The sequence below is a fragment of the Dromaius novaehollandiae genome, chromosome W (genome assembly GCF_036370855.1).
Source record: "Dromaius novaehollandiae isolate bDroNov1 chromosome W, bDroNov1.hap1, whole genome shotgun sequence".
Classification (NCBI taxonomy): domain Eukaryota; kingdom Metazoa; phylum Chordata; class Aves; order Casuariiformes; family Dromaiidae; genus Dromaius; species Dromaius novaehollandiae.
Window position 1 is genome coordinate 15,829,916 of NC_088130.1, and position 21,868 is coordinate 15,851,783.

A 21,868-nucleotide genomic window follows, 5' to 3' on the forward strand; every position below is an offset into this window, starting at 1 on the left:
CTCTGGAGGGATCCCTTGCAAGGAGCAGGTCACCCTGGTTCCAGCTATGGATTTTGCCACCCATATGCGAATTTACTTTTTCATATTATACTTCATGAGAACTACAAAATGCCCCTGAGGCCAGTGGGTTACTCTGTTTGAAGGGTTATGACATGCCAAATCCCAAGGCATTTCAGTGTACAAGGCTTCTTGCAGGAATGTTTCAGAATTGGGCCAGGTTTAAGAGTTGCTAGGAGCACCATGGCATAGTAGCTTTTTTGTGTTTGCAGTGGTGCAAAACATCAATTCAGCCCAAGGAAGATAAGGCCATTAACAGACAGTGACTGCTATGGTCATTACTTATTAGCCTGTCCTGCAGCATCCTGTATTAGCTGGATAGAAAGAAATAACTGTCCACCTGAATCCAATCTTACTTTTCTGAGGACCCAATTTTCCTCAAGAGGTGTAAACATTTAGGGCCAAATGGATCCTTGAACTACCTAACTCTATGTCCTACTGTAAGAGTCTCAAGACAGAAAATGATATAAAAACCAAAACTTCTGTCTAGTATCTTACCTGGATCTGAACGCCTAGCCAGTTAAATACATCAAACCCTACTTTGGTCCTCAGGATAAGAAGCCCAAGAAAAAATTGCAGTCCTATTCCTGAAAATACTGGTCTCCAAGCAACCTAGACAGATAGAAAAATAAAAGCAGAGAAACCACTTGTTATTTAAATAATAATGTATTTTAGAATGTTTGTTAAAATAATACAAGGGGTTTGTCTGACTATGCTGCAGGATAGTAGCAGCTTCCAAAACAGGCTTTAGGAGATTTGGAGTATGAGTCATATTCTCCTAATTTGCAGGGTCTGCAGTGTGGATGTCTCCATCTGAGCTAGCTGTTGAGAGTCTGGTGAGGTATAAATATGCATGTATCCATTTCACCATTATGGTATTATGGGCTGCAAGTAATGTCGTAGTAAGAAAAGTGAGAAACCTTCCTGTGCCTCAGCTGAAAGATAAAAGCAAATATACGTGAGGGTAGCAGAAAAGCATTACTTCTTTAAACCAAAGACTGAAAACATCAGTGAAAGTAACAGAATATGGAGATTCCTTGCATATCTAGGCTGGGAGTAAGGAGATTCTGCTACGTCTGTTATTGTGTGGTTGGATAATTTCAGCTCTGTTTCTATATTCCCCAGCTTTAACCAGCTTGGATACTTGAGAGCAGCCTTACTGTTCAATATTGTGATTCACGTGATACCAAGATAGTTGTAGGGAAAAACTGTGGCTGCCTGTGACCAGTCTCTCTAGTTCACTGCACTGCAGATTCCTGCTCTTCTGTCCCAGAAGACATTTTTGTCTTGTGAAGACTGAATCTGATTATTTACAAGGCAAAGAGCTGAGACACCACCCTCTAATTTATTCAGATAATATCTGAATAACACAAGCCGATTAGGCCTAATGAGGACCCATGGGAGAGCACACAGTGTGCAAAAAGGACACTCGTCCCTGCTGAAGGTTAGTCGGAACATATGCTGAGGAACTCTGTGGAGTTTTTTTTTTTGTGTTGCTTTTCTTTAGGCTAAGAAAAGCTTCAGTACAGATGTAGGAGTGTGGAAAAAATATTGGTGAAACTTGGGTGACCTGGGCAGTGGATTACTATATGACCGATGAAGACACACACTGTGTGCTAGGCATGCACACAGGAGTGAAAACTGAGGTGGGAATCATCAGAAGTACACCTCTTTGTAATACCCCAGCATATGAAGGTGGACATCATAGCTGGAAAACGAAAGGGCACCGACAAGCCTACGGAAGTGGGTTAGTGCAATGTGGGGGCCCCACGTGGTCTCAGCTGCTGCATTTGCAGTGGCAATCAAACCTTTGCAGGGGTTGCTCAATGAAGAGCTTCACGAGGGAAGCAGGTCTCCAGTTTCATGTGACTTGTGTTGGTGCGACAACGATATCCTCAGATACCGCTGCTGCTGAAGACCTGGGAGCGGCAGTGAGCCTGCCACGAGCTGGGCCGTGCAGAGCAGCCTGCCTCAGCTTGCTCTAATGCTCCAGCAGCAAACTCATCTCTGCTTGCAGTGGGGCTGGTACAAACGAAGGGAAATGGCCTCCTGAAGAAGGGAGAACCAGCCACTGGTATGGCCATGCATGCTCCCTGGGACTCCAGAGTGAAACGGCTTTCCTCATAAGAGAAACATGTCTAGGTTCTGGCAAGCTTAAACTTCAATGTTCTTGGACTTTCTGCTACCCTTACTGAACCTGGCCTTGTGCCTCACGTGAGGGTAAGGAGAACAGTTTTGGAGACAGCAAGCAGAAGATCCAGAAAGGACTAAATACTCACTCTGGCTGGATATTTGGAAAAGATAAACATCAAGAGAACATACATCACAAGCCCCCCGAAGGAGATCAGCTGGCGGGATCCCTGTTTTGCTGTGTCAAAGATGAGCCAGCAGATGACAGCGATAACGAGGGCTACGCACAGCACCCTGTGGAAAAAGAATGTGATGATATCAGGTGTGACATCCTGAAAAAGATTAGATATTCTTTTTTTTCCTTTTTATTTCTTTCCCCCAGACTTACGTTTCTGTGTAGCTCTCCATAAGCAGGACCTGCCTCTGCTAAAGCTACTCTGACAGCAACATCCATTAGTGGCACCCAGAAGAAGTGTCCTCCAGCTGTGTCCCCAAATCAAAGTGTGGGAGAAACCCAACAAAACATGAGTAACTCTCTAGTCTGGGCATTATTTTTTGTCATGAAGTTTGACAAAACCCCCTCCTTTATCACGCCATCCTTCTCTTCCTTTTCTGTCTTTTTTATTATGTCTTACATCCAGGCAGTCTGGGCTGATCATATAGATTTCATGAACTGCACTGCATGGCTTGGCTGCTCAGCCTATGAAGCACCTGGCACTGAGGAGCAGATTGTAAGCTGCTTACTTCTTTAACTGGCTGTAGTCTGTTTAGAAAAATTAGAAGCTAATCACAACAGTTTTAATTCACTGGGAAACAGCAAGAAGAACCATGTGTGCATCTGTGTTCAGCATTTATGTGTTCCCTGTTATGACCGAGCTGTATTCAGGTCCCATCCTGAGAGAAATTTTCAGACAATAGCCTGAGAAACAAGCAAATACATCATCCCATTTTTAGAGAGGGAGACTAACATATGCCCAGATTCTAAAAGTAACTTATGTTTAACTGTTGTTTAACTTCCACTGACTTCAGTGGTACCAAGATACCTAAATTCCTTTTTTAGATTTGGGCCAAAACCACTGTGGGTTTGGCCACTGCAATGCTGAGCACCACAGCCTGAATTTCTACGTTTCTCTCTCCCAGGCAGAAACCATGGCTGACAGTGAAGTATTTCATTTTTAATATATACAATTTAACAGACTGCAGCCTGAATAAGTGCAGAAGTTACTGCTCCTGGCTTGTTCCATCGGCTCATCAGTGCACATCTATTTTGTTTACTTCTTCCCTTGGGGGGGGTGCCCAGGTTGTCTGCTGGAGGTGCTCGGTGCCACTGCTCTCTAGTGTGGCTCCTAAGCAGAAGAACAAATGCGATCTTTATGACACTTTTGTTTCCAGGGTGGTTATGCCCTAGAGGGGGTAAAAATCCCTGCTGCTGGGGCAAAACCATTTCAAAAAGCTTAAAAATAATTTGGGATTTATTTTTCTGAATCTAGAATGACTCTTATTTAGAGTCCTTTCTTGGAGAGAAGGTGACCTTGCTGAGAGTCAAGACAGCTGGCTGATTTCCTCTTTAATGAGACTTTAATTGAACTTTAGGAACCCCTGAGAGCCTCTTTAGGTTCCTCCTTCCCCCAGGAATAATAAATATTCCAGTTAACTCTTCGGGAAACAAATGTCTACCATCCCAAATGAGACTGTATGATCTTATGACACCAAATGTGGTTTGTAGGTTTTGTTTCCTGAATGTTAAAATCTAAAATGCTTACAGTGTGGTGTTATGGGCATATGTGAACAACCGGTCACATGGATGACGCACTTTTCATTAGCAGCTTGCATGTGTTGTAACGTGAGTGACAGCGAGGTACTTTCTGGCTTGCAGAATGAATGCAGAAGGCTGCAACACACCTGGATTTCTCCAGACATAATCTCTTGCCACCACAAGCTTGACCTATCTGGATTTGAGGAATTTTACACCCTCTGTCGAGATTTTTGACACCTAGCTACCCCATTGCGATCTCGATGGCGTGCCTGATATCTAGAAACTTGGGCACTCTCTAGAGTTCTTGTGCTGCCCTGGAAATTTTTGATTTATTGTGTATATCTTATGTGATCCTATCGCAATTTGCCTGATTCGTCCATCTCCCTGTGTTTGTGTGGGCATAAGCTATGCAGCACATTTCATTCTCAGCAACCCAGGCAGAGAGGGGGTCTCCTCCCTGCCTGTCTTTGTGCTGTTGTTTCTTGTGAAATGCCTTAGGAGCTGCTCTGAAGGGCTGCAAGTGCCACCTGCAGTGATACTAGCCCGGGAACCTTAACCTAACCAGGAGTAATTCTGGATGCTGTGAGCTGGGAAACATGCTTGTGCTTCAGGATAAATGAAAGAGGAGCCGTAAGGTATGGTTATGGTGAAACTTTAAAAATGGAAAGAAAACTGGAAAATGAGAAGGCTAAATTTGACTACTGCTTTGTCCTTCTGCATAAATAGGAAGTCATTCATATTTACCATTTCAGCCAAAACCACTGCTTCTTCAGAAGTCTTTCTCCGGGGTAAAAGAATGCAGCAATTCTGTCTTCATACTTAGCTATTAAAAAATCCCAGCAGATGAAGAAGATGACCAGGATAGTGATGATAAAGAGTGCCAGGGCCCTCTGAAAATTCAGGCTGCAGGCTGCAATAAGTGCTGCCAGGTATGCTGTCAGAAAAAAACCAACATACATGTCATTTAAATCTGGTCTCTGTAAAAACAAACAAATACTAAATTTAGTGTTAAGGGTGTGCTTAAAGTCAGGCCTGTGCTTATCTTTAAATGCTTTTCTGACTTGGCCTAAATATTGAAAAAAATCTTGCTTTCACAGATGGTGTTGTTGCTGTTGATATATATGCTTTCTGATATGAAAACGTGTTGCTGAGAAAAGGTGGAACTGTTTTTTTGGTGGTTTTCATCCTGACAAAGCAGGATATATGCTTTGGCTGATTAAAGTGTGTATCAAATATATTAGTAGTTTCGGAAGATTAGACACATTTTTATGGGACAGCTTTTTTTCAGTGTCAAAACAGTGAATTAAGAACCATAGTTCTCATTCTCTCACAGGAGTATGAGTCTATTCAATAAAATTAAGAGAAACAGTTAGAAACATTTATCTTGTACAATAAAAGCCTGTTTGACGCCCCTCTGAAGTAAACGGGAAGATTAGAGGTCGAATCTGTATTTGTTTCATAAAGTGGCTATGAAATGATTTGTCATTTGGCAGTGTCACTGCTACCCTGTGCTGGCCAATGAAACATTCAGTGCTTGTAAATAATAATCTGATTTTGTCTGACTGGAGGATAAGAAAGAATTACTGCTTTTTGTAAGGCAAGTTGTTTTTTATGGAATTAATGTGTTAAACACCAGCATATACTTAGAATCCTTTCCTGAGCCAAGATATCTCTGTACTGTGATAAAGCAGGAGGAGCATGATGCCAGGAAGGCACTTTTTTCAGGATAGGGAAACTGGCCCATTTATACCTACCATGTAGGTGTCTCTGCTACGCTAACTTCTAAAACATTGGCATGTTTTAAGCCTATGTCTCCTCACAAAGTGTTCAGGTAGGAGGACCTCAAAAAGAAACTTGGCAGGAATAGAAGGAAATAACACGCCTACGGGGTAAGTAGGAAAGGGACAAACAAGAACATTTGAATGACTTTCCTGTACGTGCTGAAATACGACATTTCCTTTAGCAAGTATTTGCTGTGGATACTGAGTCAGAATTGAAAACGCTCATTTCTGGACTTAAGTCTGGTCCAAGTTGGTCCCTAACTACTTTTAGAGTGGTTTTGTGGTTTTGGGCTCGTTCCTAAGAGCTGTAATTTACCTGATTTCTTGTAAGGGGCTGATTATTGAGTAGACACAAAGGTCAGACTAACCTTTTATCCCATGTGTAATTGCTAGTCAGAGTTGAAACAGGCTGGAGGAGCAGTGTGGCAAAGTCTGGGCTTCTTTCTGTTATGTTTGGGAATGAGAGGAGGTGTGCAGTCTGGAGCTTCATCTGGCACTAAATTCACATTTATCTTTTACCTCCTCTCAATCTTTAAAATAGTTGAGGGTTTTTGTGTTAGGTCAAATACAAAGCGGGCACAGTCTGCAGTCTCATGTAGGCAAATAAATGAGGCTTCAACAAAACTGGATGTAATGTACTGTACCTGTTATTAAAACGCCATAGATCACATACTGAATTCTGGTTTTGTGTTTCTTGCAAAAATCACACACTTCATCGTATTTCTTTTCAAAACACCTAGGAAAATGGAAAAAAACAAACAGAACAGGAACTTAAGCCATAGATAAGAGGAGAGCAGTTTGCACAGGAACATCAAGTTGAGTCCACCAAAATTTCTCCACTGGAGTGCACCACATCAGAATAGCTTTGGATCCTGAAGCACCAGAGAAAACCATGTTAGCATCTTTTGGGGGGGACTTCTTTGGTTTCACCTTGGACAAGTAAAATGAAAATCTATCAGATATATGGAGGGTCAAATTTTGCAGGCTGGTTCTACTAGTCTCTAAAGTATGCAAAATAACTGATATCTACCTAAAATCTTGTCACAGTGTGCATAGATATCTCTGGATAGTTTAAAAATTGGTGGTTAATTACATAATCTAATGAGTCTTAGATGAAAAGTTTATAGAAGCTAAAATGATTCATTAGATTTGAATGCCCTACTCTAGCATCTGCTTTTCCATTTATTAAATGCCTCATTTTGTTTCTTTTCTCACCTCACTAGAGGGAAACAGTGATATCACAGGGGAGGCTGAGATTTAAGGAAATAGCAGTGAAGGGAATGGATTGAACCCAAATTTTCAGTGTTAACTATGCTGGTGATGCAGATGCTACAAAAGCTGTAGCTAGGTAAACTCCTTTCATTTTGCAACCCAGAAATCCTTCTTCTGGTCTGTATGTAGTCTATAACCGAATATCCCCTCGCCCACATGGTGCGTTGCTGCTATCAATGGACTGATCTTTTGTGGGGTTTGTGTCTCAGACAACAGGCTAACAGTACTAATTGTTGAAATAAATCAGTGATGCATTTGAAACTACGGGATGCTTTGTGAATGCCCCTTTTGAGCAGATACAAGGAAAATATTAGGTCATATTAGGGCCTGCTTTTAAGAGCTAACTTACCAAAAAAAAAAAAAAAAAAAAAAACACACAACAAAAAACCCAACCTTGGTAGAGGGACTGTTGCCCTTGCCAAGTGCTTCTCACAAAAACAAACCTAGAGCCCGAACACAAAACCCAGCTACACAGACCAAGCCATAGCCTCGGTGTGATTAGAGAGCAGAGCAAAGAGCTCTTCAGCTGCCTGTTTAGAAAGGGTTTATCTACCCCGGGCAAGGATACGCGCTCCCGATGGAAGAACAAAGGCCCCCAGCGAACAATAAAGCCCTGCAAAATCAACCTTAGTTATTCCCCATGGTGTTAACTGTTCGTACCACTCTAAAGAGTAAAAGAAAGTACTATTTGTGAATTTAAATGCCTCAATTTTACAGGCATGGGACAGGTTCGAGTAGTCCACCTTGAATGAGACATATTCCTAATTGGGATACCCAGCAAGTGAGTTGCTAGAATCTGCTCAACTGTTGAATCCAAAGACAGGTTCAAAACTGAGGCAACATGTTGTATAATAGAGGGCAGTGATAGAAATTGGGGAAAGAGTATAGTATAATTTGTATGAAGATTTATATGACGTTTTAATATGACAGAAAAATAAAATTTAAAGCCGTTAAAATTTAATTTGATTTTTCTCTCAATTTTTAGAATGTCTTATACAAGGTTTGTAGTTTTTTGTCCAAAAAATAGTCCCCAAGCAAAATATAGATGTGTGCTTTCACTTTATGGTCACTAGGCATTAGTAGTAACAAAGCGTAAAAATTCTGCTACATCAAAATGGCTATTTTACATCTATTCTACTACTATTTTGCACTAGGATAAATAACTATGCAAAGTGTAGGACAAGGGAGAATCTTTAACTTCCCCCAGGAAATCACTGTTTAAGGCCTCTCTTTAAAAATGTACTTATGCAAATATTGCAAACATAGTTAATGCGAAAAAGAAAAAAACCCAACCCCTGCTCCTCTAATTTTCAAGGTGTGAGAAGCACAGTTCCACAATCGCACATGTCGGTCAAAAGGTAGAATAACTTTAAATGCAGTGTGTCTGTGTTGCACAAATTATTGGCAGTACGAGGGTCTGTGTAGCACAGGGATGTGGCAGGGGAATTTCTAGTGGTTGCGCCAGAAGTGGAAACGCCGGCAACTTTTTGCGGGGCAAAGCGGGCAGAAAACTTGCTCATCCAAAGAAACATTACCCTTTAATGTGTGGTTGCTCCTCATCTCCTGAGTCAGGTTTGGTTTTGGGCTGATCGCTCTCAATATTGATGTATTCGTCCCCCTGGAAAACAGATCGGTACCGGCAGCGTGAGCGTGTTTGTGCAGCAACATTGGGAAGAGCAGATTCCCGCAGGCAGATGGCTGGCGCAGCCTCAAGACTTTCCCTTTCACGCCGCGCGCCCGGCTCCAGCTCCAGCTCGCCCGTCTGGCGCCAGCGCTGTCATTAGCGCCAGGCAGTACCAGCAGACCAACCACGCTGTCAAGTCCTCGGCGTTTTGAATCGCGAACCTCCCCAAGCCTTCCACAAAATTTTGAAAGGAGAAATAAAGGAAAAAGCTACCGGTGTCTCTTGGAGCTAAAAAGATCCCACTGCAGAATGCATGTGCCTAAGTGACAAAAAGTGGGTGTTGTAGGTAGGGCTGGAAGAGCCCTAGGATGCCCAGTGCTTCCTGTTGACGACCTCCTATTTTCATTGCTTCTCTCTTTGCAAAACTTCAGTTTTGTTGAAATTTATGGAGAATGGCTGCGTTTTTTTGATTATTGTTCAAAAAAATTCAAATAAGCCAATTAATCTATTCCAAAGTAAAACTACTAAGCAAAGGCTTTTGTTGCAGCGATCTTTTAAGAGCTCTCACATCCGTGGGCTTTGCAGTAGAAACTTGAAATTTGGCCAGTCATCCCATTTTCATCAGGAATGTACCTTTTTGCAGCCATAATCCACCCGAATCTGGCCATATTACAGGTTTAGGGAAAAAATCACAGCTTAACCTGCTCTGCGTAAGCACATCTAAAATTTGAGCATTTTAATTCCCTGCGGGTTTTGCCTGTGTGGAGCCTGCTCGGGGGTCTCGCAGCTTGTGCCCACAGAGCAAGTCAGCGTGTGCAGTCCTTGTGTGTGGTCTCTGTGCAGCCGGCACAGATGTGGTTTTTTTTTCCGTGCCTGTAATGCCAGTTGTCAGGGAAATCGGTCATTTCTCCGCTTGTCCCAGGTTATTCACTTCAGGTTTGTAATCTTACCTTGCGCTATGTATATGTAGTCTAGTATAGTAGTTTGTCTTGATGTTGTGTCAAGTGCCTGATTTATCTGTGAAGTTCAGCCGCTGCCCTTGTTCAGAGTGAGACAAGTCCCCTTAAGCCATTTGGCAGTGTGCTATGTTTTCAGTACAGATGCAGAAAAGGGGCTGCCTTATCCCACCCTGAGTTGCTCCCGTCTCCAAAAATTGACCCCGTGGGCGAACGGTGGGCGACGACTTCCACAGTCAAGGCTGAACGCTCACCTTGTGTGGACGTACCTTAGCACTCACCGCAGGGCCCTCGGGGGGCACCAGGCGGTGGCCAGGGGCCTGGGAGCACCTGGCTGTGGTGGTGCTTTGGCATTTGAAAAGAACAGAATAACTGCGTTTTGCCTCATTGGGAGCACCGTGGCTGCTGGCTCTGCGCGCCTTGCTGCTTCAACGTGTTGTTTTAACGCAGAAATGGAGCAGCATGGCCGGTTGTGTGCTATGTCACGTGTGGCTGGAGACTGTACTGCGCAAACAGTATTTTCCTAAGCACATATCGAGCCATTCTCGACTATATGGTACTGTCTAGATAGAAAATGGTCTGATTTGGCCAGCCATGTGGAACAGTCGTAAGTTGGGAGAATTTAGATTTTTCTATTATTAATGTTTATGCTAACTGTATTCCCCAAACAGCTTTGTAAATCAAGACGTCACAGGCCTCCCCCCTCCTTTCAGTTTGGCTTTTCTGCTGTGTATTACAGACCCTGCTGAAAGCCCTGGAATATCCTAAATTAGTTTCTAGCGAGAGATTTGAAATGAAACAGCTCAAAGGCAAAACTAACAAAGGAAGGAGACACGGCCAGCAATTAAAGTGGCGTGTAGGAATATGTATGTAGAGGCTGCCGTTCGTTCTTCTCTGAGAAAGTGCAATGCGATGCCGATAGGAATCTCTCAGTCCTCGTAATTCAAGTGTTCAGAAGGGAGCGGGGGAGAGATTCGACTCTGTGGAGCTGCACTCTAAGTTACGGCTGTATTTTGCCTAAACTTGATTTCTTTCTCTTTGCTATTAACGGAAATAAAGTAAATCTGAAATGCAGATGCTGCTGCCTGCTGAATTGCTAGTGTTTTTGGTAACTAGGAGCATCCTTCCCAGCAGCTGTAGGAGGTGGGCTTCTCTCCTGAGGGACAGTGAGTGCTGATGGCACCAGAGTACCATTTTTTCCCGAGCTTAAATTAAGGCTCTATTGCATCCCAGTCCTTCTCTCAGATTTTTGAATCTATAGTTGCAGAAATCTCAAGGCTACATGACAAATCAGGAGTGGCTGGGCCTCTGGGTGGAAGAGCCGTGCCTCCAAACTCTCAGGCGGCTACGACCTTCTCTGGCACTGTTTCCTCACTCCAGATGGCACCTCAAAGCCCAAGGCCCTTGTCAGCCCCTTATTTGCCTCCCTGCACCCTCAGCTCCTGTCTTTTTTCAGGTCGCCACCGCACTCCCTTCTTCCCTTGTGGAAGTCGCCCGTGCTCCTTCCCGCGCTGCTTTGCTGGTGTATGTGGGAACTCTTGGGTGCCCAGATGTCTTGTCACATCTGGATCTGCCATCCACCTGCCTCAAAACTGCTTGAAAACAAGCAGTTCCCCTGAAATCAACGGGCAGCAATAACATTTTCTGGCATGTGGATGTGATGCATTTTTCGGAAACTCATTAAACGTAACTGCGATATGTCAGCTCAAATTTTGAGACTCATCAGAAGTTGGAAAGGTATTTCCAAAATAGGGTATGATATGATTTTAAATTGCATGTAAAACTTCTTGGCTGTAAAACTGGAGCAATAAACAGGAGAATACTCTATGCAGTACATCTTAGGCTACCCAAGCTTAACTTCCCTGCCCTTTGAATTTGTGCAATATGTTACCACAATATAGTTTCCAGGTGCAGAAAGCTGGGGAAAAGATTATTTTCAAAGAGTTTATATCAAGAATATAACCTATTTTTTCTTTTGATTTGTTTCAATGTAAAAAGCATCAATCCATGGCTTTTCACATTGTTGACAAAGTACTTAAATATGCCTAGAGTATTACTGTCACTATTTTATTGTCACAAATGCTTTCCTCTGTCTACATAAAAAAGAGTTAAGAAAATCTAAACTCAGATACCACTTTGTGTCTAATTGTGTGTGGATGCACAAGGCAAGGCAGAAATGGATCAAACTCCCTTTCTTGCTTTTTCTTTGGCCAAATATGATGCCAGATCTGGCTCTTGGGCCGTGTTGGTACTTCTGGAGACTGACCTGAGAGCTGCGTGGAGCACATGGACTTCTGTCATCCGGACATAACAAAGTCTGTTCTGGTCTGCTTCAAAGTCCCAAGATAAACTCTGCTGTCTCTGGCACGGCACCTCTGAGAGTTTCTCAGTGTGGATATGCATATCTTGAGCATATTTGTACAAAGAACTGGCTGAACACTTTCTCAAACCTTCTTTTTTTTTTCAATGAGAGAGTGGCATTTTTTATTAAAATTAAAATTTTCATTGACTGTGACCACTTTTCTCAATTTTTCAACAGTTTCCAACAGTTCTGACAGTCCTTTTATTCTTTCTCTTTTGACCTTTTCCTTGATATTTGACATTGTCTGCCACTTCTCCTAGGATCTCAGATCCCAGTTGACTTTCCAGGAGAGCATATTAGAAGTAGCACAAGTGATCTTTTCCTGAGTGATCTTGTCCTTTGTTGTAAATCCAGGACCACGTCAGCTTTGAGGCAGCCAGGAGGAGAGCAGAGGCACTTCTAGTGAAGAACTAATGCCTTTGCTGCCTCTGATCAAATCAAAAAATCATTAGAAAATAGAAATGAATGACCACAGCATCAGGAAACCTTTTCTCTCTTGCATGTTGCTTCAAGTGCTGTCACTGAACTTGACAAGTAGATATGTTTTCAAAATAGGCAAGTACATGAAGTTCTTAATGGAACTTGCAGGATAATTATTTTTTGCACGTGGATGTGAAAATATTAATATATGACACCAGTGAAAAAGAAAAAGATTTTTTTATCTGACTCGTGAATTCATAATGAGCCAGGCACTATGCGGGTCTAGACAAACCTAAAGTCAAAAGAAATGAAAATAGATGCTTTCATTTGGAAGTCATCTGTATTGTATTATCTTCCTTTTCCTCTGGTCAGTCATAAGTCAGAGCTGTTGCCTCCAGCTTGTGTTTCGCTGAGATATCCCCTATTTTGGATGGGTGATTACTGCCCTAATCTGAACAGATATTTAATAAATATATATGTCCTGTCTGAAAGCTGGCATCACTAAAACCAGTGTTGCCGGGTCTTCTGTTTCCACGAGAAAATGCCTCCCCAACAACTCCTTGTCCCTTTGACCATCATTTCTGATGCCTCTTTTGTCTCTTGCTTGAAGCCATTATGACATTATAAAACATTTTTCTGAGTCCTGCGTGTCCTGTCAATTTTTTGTTTTTTTTTCTTAATGGATTTCTGAGAACAGAACTGGCTTCCCTGTCAGTTTATGAATTTTAAATCAAATTTGGGTTTTGTTAAAATATCTGTCTTGGATGTATTATCAAAACCAATTACTTACATTGAATTTTCAGTTCTGAATTTAAACAAGGTTCTTCTGGTAATTGTATATTTTTCACTTGTCAGAAGAAAAAAAGAAAAACTCACCTGATTAGTACTCACAGTTTTCTCATTTTGTGAATTTTTGATTCTCTGTGAACTATCTCTAGGACCTTCTTGATTTACAACATCCACATCTTCGCTGTCGTTCTGGAATGTGACAAGATAGCAATTGTACCTGTTCAAATCAAATGCTGAAAGCCTTTTTCATGGGCAGTAGGAACCGATTTATAGTATGATGTTTGTGCTTCTGTGTTTTACTTTACTAATATGGAAGAGCCCAAAAGTCAGTGTACAGAGCTCGGGTGTCCCAGTCCCACCGCTATCAAACAAAGCTTCATTGCTCAAGGATGGTGCTCCACCAACGTGGACCTGCTGTTTTCTTGACCCAAATTAGCCTCTCCTCCTGGTGCTGCCCTTTGCCTCAGGACTGGTTTAATGAGGTCACAGAGATCTGTCTGTTCTCCCTGGCAATGGTAAAACTATACTATCCGGACTTTGTCTCGTTGTTAGTAGTTTTATTAAAGAAAATACCACCTAGTAATGCATTTGGAGTAAAAAAGTAATTTTTTTTTCAATATGTACTTCTACTGCTTCCGAAATAAAACTCTGGGAGTAACTGTAAAGACAGCATTTAGCTTTGTCGCATTAAGTTTCTGCGATATCCGTTTTAATGGAGTGTATTGGGAGTTGCACTTTTCTGTCAGACATAACTGACCACTATTTCTGCGTGCCTTTTTATTCTTAAGGTGAGTTTTTTTGTTTCTTAATTCTTTGAAGAAGACATTAATTCTTTTTAATGATCCTTGGATGGCTGTTTCTTATTTTGGTTTGGTGAGAAAGCTGCTTGAACAAAATGTCAGAGAACTAATTTCCCCAACTGATATAAATATTTTATATTTCAGTGGTTTCTTATAGCACCAATTACAGTATGGTCATTTCACTGACTTTTATTACATGCAATATTTCATTATTTACGTGGTAATGGTACCAGTGAAATAGTCATCTAAAATCAGACATTTAACCATCTAAGATAATAAACATTTGCAAATGAATGATACAAAATAAGCTTAATCATAATAAATGATGATAAAGGTAGAAATAAGCAATACTAATAGACATAAACTAAATGTTGCCCTTTAATGGAAATATGAGCTTAGAAGCAATGAGAACCCTCTTCAGAAACATCTTTTCTTTAAAGATATTCTGACTTCAAACTTGACAAAAAAAAAATCTGTTTCCGTAAAAATCTGTTTCTAGGATTTTATACATCTGAGAGAAAAAGAAGGATTCACAAGCAGCTGTTGGTTGTGGCCTTGATAGAGCAGATGCCAGTTTCTCTTCCTTACCCTAGGAGTGTCTTTACATTCCCTCAAGAAGGATGTATTTCTTTTTGAGAGAGCACCTCTGCTGGCGGTTTGCCTTTTAACCACGCTATCTTAAGAGTTTACTATAGCTGCCCCTACAATCCACGGTTAAAACCTCTAATAAGCAGTCCGTAAAGCACAAAAAAACCCCTCAAGAAGCAAGGCTTAGTTGTAGCACTTTCATACAGTATCTTAGAAATACTGTACAGGATGGTATAGTGAAATAGAAGCGATAAAGTTCTATAATTGACACCCATGCCCAAGCATAGTCTCTTTGGAGATTTCTATGCTTGCTGCTGAACGAGTAAAAGCAGAGATTTCTTCAGACTTTTCTTTGTGAACATGGGGAATAACAGTAAACACGCAAGCTGCTGTTTGCCAGCAAGAGAAGCACAGAATAACTTATGTTGGAAGGGACCTCTGGAAGTCATCTGGCCCAACACACTGCTCAACCACAATAACTACATAGGAGTTTCAGACAGAGAGCAATTATAAGACATGAGTGCATGGCTTATCTAACACAAAACCAGCAAGGGCATCCCAGGATTGCTGGAACTAAAAAGCCCGCGCTGCAGAATGGTAGATTTGTGCTATTTTCTGCAAGTGCAGGGAACACCGATTGCAACCGATCACACTGCATTATGGCATATGCCAAATTTAGTAGGTACTGGTTAATTAGTATTGATGACAAGTTTACTGAAGTGAGAGAGAATTTGTTGGCTAAAACAGTCTTTGAATGAGTTGTGTGAGGCTGAGGAATTTTCATGTATTTTGCGGGTGATTTTTCATGTACAATCTCATCATCCTTCTTCTTACACGGTGATGTTTTGCTCAGTGGAAACGGATGCTGTTTAACCCCACCCCTTGCAGAGAAGAGTTCCTTCCTCTTATAAGGACAGCAGTATTCAAGTGACAAATTAAAACTGCTGATTCCTTTTTGCTGCTTTCTTAGAAACTTTCTTAATTGGTGGAAGAAACTCCTCAATAAAATGTCAGACTGTCTGTGCTTGCCACCTACCTAAGCACCTAGGAAGGGCAGTAAGGCTTCTCCCGTGTTTGGTCCTTGTGTCCTCACCAGAAACCTTTGCAGAAGGAAGCACTGCAGCAGAAAGCTGGGGCCCGGTCCCCAGGCAATACTGCCAGCATAGCTGTTTTATGACCGCAGGCCAGATCCAGCAATGTGCCAAGTCACTGCTGAACCTGCTCAATGCCCAGAGACATAAGTGAGCAGGAACTTAAACTTAGAAAAAGCTTGCAAGGGAGGAACTTCTTCCCTTTAAGCTCTGCAAGAAGGATTACAGAACCGATCTGTTTACTTTGAGTGTTTGCGATACAACAGTGTTAAACAGTGGAGCTTCTGTTTTCACACTCCATTTGCTGTACTTTTATTCATCGGCGTTTTCTGCCAGTGAAATATTTGAGGGCGTGGAGCTAGATTGTATTTAGAAGTGTAGTGTTCCTTCACTGTTTGCTTGTTTTCCTACAGAGGAGGAGTTCACCTGTCAAGTCTTTTTGCGTAACTACAGTCTTTGAAATTCCCTCCTATTTCCTCCCCGGGTTTTGAGGGAGAAGAATCAGTTTTACAAAGTGAGCATTACTGCTATTGCTGATCTTTGGTTGTGCGTTTTGCAACAGCTCCCGCACTAGAACAGATGGTTTTCCAGCCATTTCCAGTTAGTGATGAAAACAGATTGGCTGTCAGAGCACCCCGGCAACTGCTTAAACTGTTGTGGTGGTGAAGGAAGGATTATTACATTAATTTTGGAGAGGAAAGTCAGGATGGTTAAGGAACTCAGTGGAAAACATATGCTACAAAGGAAAACTCTGTTTTAAGTCACCTGATTGGATTTCATGGCTTTCATTCAGTCAGTCAAAATGAAGCCATCTGAGTTACAGTTCAAAAATTGCCTATTTTCAGTCCAATTGAAAATCATTCCTCTAAGATTCCCCTCCACAATGTGCTATCTTTCGTTAACCAGAGTGTCATGATTCTGAAGGAGTTAAAATGCGTGTTAAATACCGCAGAGGGATTTTTGGATCAATAGTCATAAAGCTCATAAATTCCTGCCAAATGATAACATTCAGTCCATTGCTTTTGTGTTAAACGGAAGTAAATAGGCTGTAGAAACAGCACGTAAAGAAAATGCATTGCCAGATTTAAGTTCATCTGGTTAACTCTACATGAGGTGTTCCTAACCGTAAGTTAGGCTCACCTGCCTCTAATGTTTTCTTTAAAAGCTTAGTTTGTTGATGTTAAGTCGATGTTAAGATATCCAGAAATGCAGGATGAGCAAGTCAGAATAATTGCCTGGCATAAGGTGGCCTTAAAAAAAAACAATAGGAAAGCTGTTTGCTTTCAGAGCAAACAAAATGTATGAGAGGCAGAAAGTAAAATCTGGAGAAACTGAAACAGGAAAAGAAAATCTGTGCATTCTTGCAAAGATAACAAGGAGTCCGTGACCTCCCTAGTTGTGGCATTCAAAATGTCTGTTGACAGCGTGCAGGAACCCAAGGAGGATGACAAACACAAGAATCCTGAAAATGGTTCTCACAAGGAGTATTTACTTTAGTCTGAGCGAAAAAAGAGCCTAGAGGTATGATCAGCTTTGTTTGCTGTAAGAGATGGAGCAGTACGTGACTGTAGGAAAAAAAAAACCGTTTTAAAATGGTTCTGGAAAACAAGCGTGTCTTCGGAAAGTGAATTTGGGAACTGTGGGAAAGGACCGTGTACTTTCCTCATTGGATCTGCTGCAGGGATACAGTGCAATGCTTCATAATGTCCAAGGGACTTTATAACAGTGATTTCCATGAAATGGAAAACCTTAATAATATATATACTTTAAATTAACTAATCAGTAATATCTAGGAAGCTGTGGAGGATGGAGACAAACACAGAGAGAGGGGGGAAAATGCATTTTTAAGGCTATATTAGCTTGTTTGAATGGAACGGAGTGTGAAAGTCACACATTATGGCCATACCTGCATCCTTATGCAGCACGCGTAAAAGGCAGAGTTTTAAAGGGGATCCTTCCTTGGGTCAACTTCTTGCGAGCACACAGTGCTTTGCTATAGGAACCGGTTCTGACTGCTTAATGCACCACAACACTGACAATCACAGTTCAGGGAACAATAAATATTTATTAGCGGTTATCTGCACTTTGAATTTTACTTAGTTTATATTTTAGCTCTGAGTTCCTTTTAAAAGTCAGTCCTGAGTATTTGGTCTGTCCTGCCATTTCTTTTTATGAGCCAGCTCTTATTATTCCTTCAGGGAAGAAGTGTGACTTCTTGTTTAATGTCATCATTAGCAGAGATCTGAACCTGCAGAACTGATTAGGTAAAACCTCCACATCTTAAACGAGGGCTAAAAACAAGCTAGGTTAATCCAATTGCAGTTTTAGGGTTGCTGTTAGTGTTGCAGGGTTTCCCGAGTTGGAAATCCTGCGGACAACTATAGCGATGCTTCACCAGTGCCATCAGAGAGGTGATAACTGAACTGCACTGAAAGCAAAAGGTGCAGTAGTATCTCCACGTCTTATGTACTATACTGCAATATAGACACAGCATATCGCCTTGCCATGCACACACTTAATATGAACAGTCTTCTTAACAGTGATGAAACTATGTGGATAGCATACTTCATAATGATTTAGGTTCCTTAAATTTTGCCATGTATTTAGGGCAATAAAAATAGCAAAAGCCTGAATGTCTTGGCGGAAACAGTGCAGCAATCTGTCGATTCTAGCTGTGAGGTAGCATCCAAAGCAGGAAATTTTAGTATGTAAGTTTTATAGTTGCACTGAGGTTGTTATCACAGCAATGTTGTGCTGAGGGAGTAGGAGTGTGTTTGGGAAGGATCAGTGGGCGTGGGAAGTGCTACATATCTTCTTAAAATCAATACAACTACTTTACTTATTGTAATGCACCATCTTCATTCCCCTTTTGTACTTTGGAGTGGCTGCTAGTAACTGAGCTGTCCCTAACATCAGATAGGGATATCGGGAGCTGTACGTGTGGGTTTTGTTGCCTGTTTTCTTTTGAGACCACAATAAGCTGTAAATGAGGTGCGGAAGTTGCTTCTGAGTCTCCCAGATACTGGCATTATCACAGGACAATAAAACGGGACCTGCAGTTTTGGAGGCTTTTCCTCTGAGTAGCTCCAGTGGCACCTGTGCAGCATACAGAAAGAGTAGCTGATATTTTGCAGGATCAAGCGTTTTTAAAAATGTAATTGATGGCTTTAGTAGAAATTTATACTATGCAGATGGAGAGCACACTGTCTTGGAAAAATAACACTGAATAACTCATTTTGGAGAGCCTACTACAGTCCAGATGAAAAAGAGTCATGCTTCCGTGCTGCAGTGGAAATCCTCTTGCATCATAAACAGATGTGTGCATTTAAGTATTTATAGCCAATGTGAAAACTGGAAAGAGCTCAAAAAGTTATTCCCCTTTGAACATTGGTATGAATAGCTAAAAAGACGATTACTATATACTACAACCTCTTCATCCTGTTAGGTTCTCTCCACAACAGCAGGCACAATGCCTCTAGTTCTTGGTATACAACAACTCTGATAAGATCCTTAACCCATCACTAGATAGCACTGAGCTGCACTGAGAGCTATGTTATTTACTTTGCGAAACAAAGTACCTAACCTGGGTTTACTTTATCCCTGTTTTTTTTTTTTTTTTTCCTATCACTTTGCAGTTTAATCATTAAACAGCTCAGGTACATCTGAAGGTATATTTAGAGTGCAATCCCACACAGCTATTTAAAATGACTGAAATTAATTCCTTTCCAGGACACTTTTATATTTTATCATTCAGGGAAGATACTTGTTGCTTAGTACCTGAGCATTGGAGAAGAAAATACCGGATGACACCATGCCTTGGAAGAAAAAAACTGTTTGTTCTTCATGTAACAAAAGCTCAAATACGAGAAAATATGAAAAGCTGATGAGATTCTTTTCTTCTTTGTGGCTTCTACTGCGATTTGGTTTTGTATATGCAGAAAGTTATTTATTTTCTTCTGCTTATCTTCTTGAGGGTATCATTTATTTGTTGAGTCAGAGGTAGACTGCATAACTGTATATGTGTATATTCCCTTCTGGTGTTTCTGAAAAAAAACAACCAGAAAGCCTGCCTCAAGCCCCAAACTCCACTATTGCCCAGTCTCATTGATTTGGCATTTGAATTATTTCAGAGGGGACTGAGAGGCTCTGCCACTTTCTGGATGGGGCAGGAGGTGAAGTGCCTGGTTCCCTGCACATCGCTTAGGTGGGTCAGATGCATAAAACAAGGGGTGAAGGGGTGTCACTCTACTTTGTGGAGGTTGCTGGGGAAAGAGGTGCTATTTAAATTCAGACCATCCAGTAGCACGAAGCACCTAGCCTCTGCAGCCAGGGAGGTGCTTTGCTCCTCTGCAGGGTTGTAGGCACAGACTTTGGGAGCTGGCCGCCCTGTCTTAGGCACCTACTTCAGGTGCAGATGCAGCCAGGCTGAAGCCCTCCCTGATCTCCTTTCCCTGGACTGAAGGAGGCCCAAGTTCAAATTGCTCGTCCATCTGCTCTGAAGCTGCAGTGTGATGAGTGTGCTCTGATTACCCTGAGAACGGCCTAACCACTGGACTATTATATTATCTCTGAATTATCTCCATCTCCCCTTGAAGCTGTCCCACTTAGCGTGAATTATTTACTATTGCCTGGAGTAGGGACTTGACCCTACATCTCTTTCCTTCTGCAAATATTCCCTAACCAGCAGATTATCCAATCAGTCTCGCCCTTGTGTGTCTCTGTAGACAAATACTGAATTCTTGACACAGAGTGTTTGGATATCACTGTTGTTCCATACTATGCTGGATGCTTAGTGTCTCCAAAGAAACATCTGCCTTATTTGAGCAGTGGCATGTGTGGAAGAAAGATTTGCCCCAGTGCGCTTATATGACTGTTTTCCTCGTATTGCTAATATACATTGCTTTGACGAGACAGGCATCTGCTGCGTAGCAATGACCTCCCGTTCAACAGAACTGTAAATTAGCAATCCTCCGGGAAAGCAGCCACTAATACAGCTTTAGTTCAGTGCAGATGGGATAAATGGATGTGTTAGCAGCGAGAACCATCAGCCTGTGAATTATTATTGAGTCAGGAGACTTTTCAAAGATACCAATATGCTAGGCAGCAGCAGAAGGCAGTAAAAGGAGCCTATTCATAAATGTGTCAATTGTGCTCCGGCTTTTTGTGTAAGAGCTTTGGCAGGACATCAGTGCAAAACGTGCAGGGTGGTGTAAAAGATCTGCGGGCGGGGAGCAGAAATTGCTCTTTCTTTGTTCATGTGCTGAACTAGAGCATTGTTCACGGTTTCTTAGTCCTCCCTCTTTCCCACAAAAAAAAAAAAAAAAAAAAAAAAAAAGAAGAAAAAAGAAAGAAAGAAAGAAAAAGAAAACGAGCTTACCTGGAAGGCCAAGTTGTGCACTCCCGAGTGGTCACGGGCAGTCTCCTTCAGCTCCATGTGCCTAGCATGAGCAGGAGAGATTGGGGTGATTGCCACGAGCTACCTGTGGCACAGGACACCAGCAGCCAGCATCTGGTTAATCCATCCACAGGATCAGTGCCTATCGCTTGAGGTTGGGTTAGCTGGAGGCACTCTCAGGTTGCTCTCACCCTTCGGTGGCTCCACCTTCTCGCTCCCCTGGAACAGCCCCTTTTGGCCGGCTGGGAGACTGAATTCAGTGTTTCCCAAGACAAGAAGGGAGGATTACTGCATGCCCCAAAAGGCAGATGCCTCTCTAGGCGAGCCCAAAGGCAAATGTGTTTTTACACGACTTCTGGCTTTCCTGCCTCGCTCGGGGGAAGCAAGAAGTGAATGGAGACCTTCCCCACCCAGATCTTTGGGAAGTCAGCATGTTTTTTGTCTTTTTTTGCAGCTATTCTCAAGCCGTCACTTCTGTGATATCACTGCTGTGCTTTTATAGTTGTTACAGGGACACCATCTAGCAAGAGAAAACAGGCAAAAGGAGCAGCTCCCAAGCCTCCAACAATATCTGTCGCGCGTTTTTGGTTGGCATGCTAAGTCTCACGACACAGGGGCATTTGGTCATCTGTCCTGTGATTGCTCACCTTTAACTAAAAAGTTTTCTCCTACAGGTTTTCAGGCTTGCTATTTGCAGCAGGGCAAAGTTATATTCTTAGGACTGCCAATTGGATCTCTCCTAAACGTGTTTTTAGTTCCCTACGGACTTCTGGTTTACAGGTCATTTGGTGTACCTTCACTGAAAACAGTAGAACTACTCCTGATGCTAGTGAGAGACAGAATTTGA

The 21,868-nt window shown here is 42.0% G+C and overlaps 1 protein-coding gene across 1 annotated transcript in view; it reads right to left on the reverse strand.

Moving 5' to 3' along the window:
- The window catches only part of LOC112978803 (solute carrier family 28 member 3), a 40,946-nt gene extending 19,851 nt beyond the window's left edge, over positions 1-21,095 (reverse strand). Inside the window, exons 1-7 of the mRNA XM_026092534.2 lie at positions 21,004-21,095; positions 13,235-13,336; positions 8,532-8,614; positions 6,369-6,460; positions 4,688-4,877; positions 2,337-2,481; positions 556-669 (exon numbers count right to left, since the gene is read on the reverse strand). Of these exons, the coding sequence (XP_025948319.2) occupies positions 556-669; positions 2,337-2,481; positions 4,688-4,877; positions 6,369-6,460; positions 8,532-8,614; positions 13,235-13,336; positions 21,004-21,060 (783 nt within the window). The 5' untranslated portion in view covers positions 21,061-21,095. The remainder of the gene's footprint in view (positions 1-555; positions 670-2,336; positions 2,482-4,687; positions 4,878-6,368; positions 6,461-8,531; positions 8,615-13,234; positions 13,337-21,003) is intronic.
- Positions 21,096-21,868: the final 773 nt, after the last annotated feature.